This window comes from Echinops telfairi, unplaced genomic scaffold (assembly GCF_000313985.2).
Source record: "Echinops telfairi isolate 266 unplaced genomic scaffold, ASM31398v2 ScPeMD7_7417;HRSCAF=8455, whole genome shotgun sequence".
Lineage (NCBI taxonomy): Eukaryota > Metazoa > Chordata > Mammalia > Afrosoricida > Tenrecidae > Echinops > Echinops telfairi.
Window position 1 is genome coordinate 6,794,209 of NW_022111317.1, and position 3,448 is coordinate 6,797,656.

The following is a 3,448-nucleotide window of genomic DNA, read 5'->3' on the forward strand; positions in this document are numbered from 1 at the left end:
GTAAGGGAACTCGGCCCAGACTGCTGCGGTCCTGAAGCCGCTCAAACACAAGCTGAGGGAATCCATGGGGGAACAGGTGGGTCTCAGTAATCAGGCTTTATTAGGAGGGGCCTAGTGGAACAGGGGGGCCTTTGAACAGAGGCGTCCCACCAATCTGCCACCTGGAGGAGAAGCCACCACACCACAGCACTGTGCGGACCGTGGCCCCGTTGTTGTCTCTGTGCACGCACACACACCACCCCCAATGTCTTCCAGAGAGGACATCGGAGGCTCTGAGGTCAGTGTTCAGGATCACTCAGCTGCCCGTGAGGCTGGGACTCCAGCCCTGGTATGTCAGGTGCCTTCACCTCTCACCCCTCAGCAGGCCTGAGAAACTGCCCACGCTCTGGAGCCTGGGGCCCTAGCAGACCAAGGGCTGTGACAGCCTGCAGGTGTGCTGCTGGCCCACATAACACTCGTTTGAATGAGCTGTCAGCTATGAAAAGCCGGGGAGAGAGGCCGGGCTGTCTACTCCCGTAAAGAGTTAGTTCCACCTGGTCCTACGGAGTCACTAGGAGCCAACACAGGCTCGATGGCAGGGAGTTGGTTTGGGGCTTTGTCCTTTTACTGGAAGCCAAAAGGAGCCCTGGTGGTCCAGTGGTTTCGAGTTGGGCTGCCGACGGCAAGTCAGTGGTTCAAAACCATGGGGCAAAGATGGGCATTCTGCTCCCACAAAGAATCGGGCAGTTCTACCCTGTCCTCCTGTGAGTGGGCATCAACTCGGGGGCAGGGTTGTTAAAGAAAACAGAGAGGGAGACCCTGGGTGACATGTCCAACCAGCAGCCTCAGGGACAGATTGAGGTGGTGCACAATCTGGAAGATGGCGCAGGAGTGGGCAGTGCCATGCTGTCCTACAGCGACAGCCACGGGGAGAGCTGACTCGCGAGCCGCTGAACCATTCACGACAGAAGTCAGGAGACCGCCCAGGGCATGCTGGCACCCATTCTGGCTCCTCTCACACAAGGGCGAGGCAGGTGTGGCTACTCCCACCTGTCCCAGGGCCCTCCAGGCCCACTCGCTGGCTGCCTGGGCCTGCGGTAGACCCACCTCCCAGGAAAGAGATCCCGGCAAAGACGTGTCTAGGCAGCATGTTCCAGGCACCTGATTATGAAGGGGGAAAGCAGAGCTGATCAGGGCCCGGGCCCTGACTATTCACACTGACACAGCCCCCATGTCACAGGAAGCACCCATCTCACACATGAACACAGAGGCCAGCCCACTCACCTGAGTAAGTGACAGAAGTCCCGAGGGAGGTCCCTCGGCAGGAGAGGACTGTGGGTCACACTTGGCCAGCATGTCAGCCCCACGTGAGCGCACAGGGACAGGGCTCCGGCAGCCTGACGCAGGCCCCACATACGCAACCTCCCCCTCCCTCTCACAACCATCCAAGGCTAGAACTGTTCAATACAACCATGTCGTCCCCTCCACTCACGGTGACCCTGTGACCCCAGGGACCCCAAACTCTGCCTGGTCTGGGGCCACTCCCATGATCAGTGGAGGGTCGGACCACTGGGACCCACGGGAGTCTCTAAAGGCTGCTCTGCAGAAACAGGATACCAGGCCTTTCTTCCTGGCGCATTTTGGGCTAGAAGCTCTACAGCAGCCTGCTCAGGGGGACTGGGTGTCTCCTGGGGGGAAGACAAGGATTCTGCCCCAGGAGACGTTTGCAGCACCCCACATTACAGACCAGCCGAAGGGCTCAGAGTCAATATGTCAATCAAGGTTCTTCGAGCCCCAAGTTGGTCCATTAGAAAGGAGCAGCCAGAGGTCTCCAGACCCCTCTGAAGCAGCCACCCCCCTGCCTGCACCTATGGGCCAGGCCCCCACCTTGATCTTCTGTTGGTAGATGTTGTCATCCTCGGCATACTCCTTGTAGAGGACCGACAGTTCCAGCCGCTCCGAGACCAGCGGGTTCTGCACAGCGATCTGTGGGTGCGGGGGGACAAGAGCCATTGTGGTCTGGCAGGAGCCCTGGCCAATAGCCAGATCGCCCACATGAAGGCTCTCAACACCTAAAGGTCCCCAGCCGGGGGAGGAGGGGGCTTCCAAGTGGAGAGGGCCCAGTGGCCTGCGGCCCAATCCCTGCCCCACCCCCCCTAGGCCCAGCCACTGCCTCCCACACCCTCCTCTCCTCTCCCCACCCCTCACCTCTTGCTGGATTCGGTCCTGCTGGGCCATAATGGCTTCATCGTAAGCCAGACAGTTAACACCTGCAAAAAGGCAAATGCCAAGGCGCCCATGGGTCCCGACCACTGCACCTTACACAGAGCCCCACCTGAATCTGATCTCCAAGCCACTCACTGCCCCATTGGCCCTCAGGCGGTCTCATTTTTCAAAGGCGCTGGGAGAGCCAATCACCTCCGGAAGACTGGCTCCCCCAGCTGACAGCCCTTCCCCTCTTCCCTTCTGCAGAGCATCACTTCCCATCTGAGGCCAGGCCAGGCTGGTCTCAGGGGAAAGTAAGAGGAGGAGGCTGTGTCCTGAGCAGGCTGGGCGCTTCCTGTGAGCAGGCCCTAAACAATCACACCCTTCATCTGCCTCCAAGTCCTGGGGGCAGAGGGAGTAGCCATTTTTACAGGTGATTAAACAAATACACTCAGGAGCGCTGGTGGGATGTGGAGCTGGGAACCACAAGGCCAGCTGTTCAAAACCACCAGCTGCTCCGAGGGGGACAGAAGAGGCTTTCTACTCCCATAAAGAGTTACAGTCTCCGAAACCCAAAGTCCATGTAGGATCTGAGTCAAAATGAATTGGCTTTTCTGAGCCCGAATAATCTGCCCAAAGTCACACTAGCACAATGCTTGGTGCTGATCGCACTCTGGTCTCTTGACCACCAAGCCTCTGCTCTGCCCCCTTCTCGGCCTTGCCCAATCCTCACCTGCTAAGACTGGGCTGACCTCACCGAAACGCCCTGCGTAGCGAGGGCCGCAAGCAGCGGTCAGGCCACTGGTGTGGAGTCAGGAGACCTCAAGTCTGGCTCTGACCTGCTCCTGGGTGATCACCTCTCCGCCCGGGAGGCCCCGTTTCCCAGGTCTCCCCGGGCGCGTGTGCGCAGGCGCGCGCGGTGGGGGGGTAACCGCGGAAGGTTCCTTTTGGGCCCGATGCGCCGGCATCCTGCCGGCCCTGCAGCAGGGCTGTCCCTGGCACCAAAGTGACCTACTCTTGTCCCCAGGGGCCAACTCGTCGGTAGAAAGAGCGATGAGGGGTGGGGAAGGAAAGAGCTGTACGACCGGGGCCCACCTGCTCAGACACCGAAGGAAACAGAGCCCGGGCCCCAAAGGCAGGCCGCGCCCTCGGGGACGGGCGCCCAGCCCCTCCCTAGCGCGGCGACCCCAGCATCCCCAACGGCCCGGCAGTCCTGACCCAAGCGGACTGCGCCGGGCCCCCCTGGGGACTGCGGACCTCCTGC

General features: G+C 60.6%; 1 protein-coding gene across 1 annotated transcript in view; it reads right to left on the bottom strand.

Annotated features, from left to right (window-relative positions):
• Positions 1 to 3,448, bottom strand: part of OTUB1 (OTU deubiquitinase, ubiquitin aldehyde binding 1) — an 8,495-nt gene that overhangs the window by 4,570 nt on the left and 477 nt on the right. The window contains exons 2-3 of the mRNA XM_004713503.2: positions 2,188 to 2,249; positions 1,867 to 1,965 (exon numbers count right to left, since the gene is read on the bottom strand). Coding sequence (XP_004713560.1) covers positions 1,867 to 1,965; positions 2,188 to 2,249 — 161 coding nt within the window. The remainder of the gene's footprint in view (positions 1 to 1,866; positions 1,966 to 2,187; positions 2,250 to 3,448) is intronic.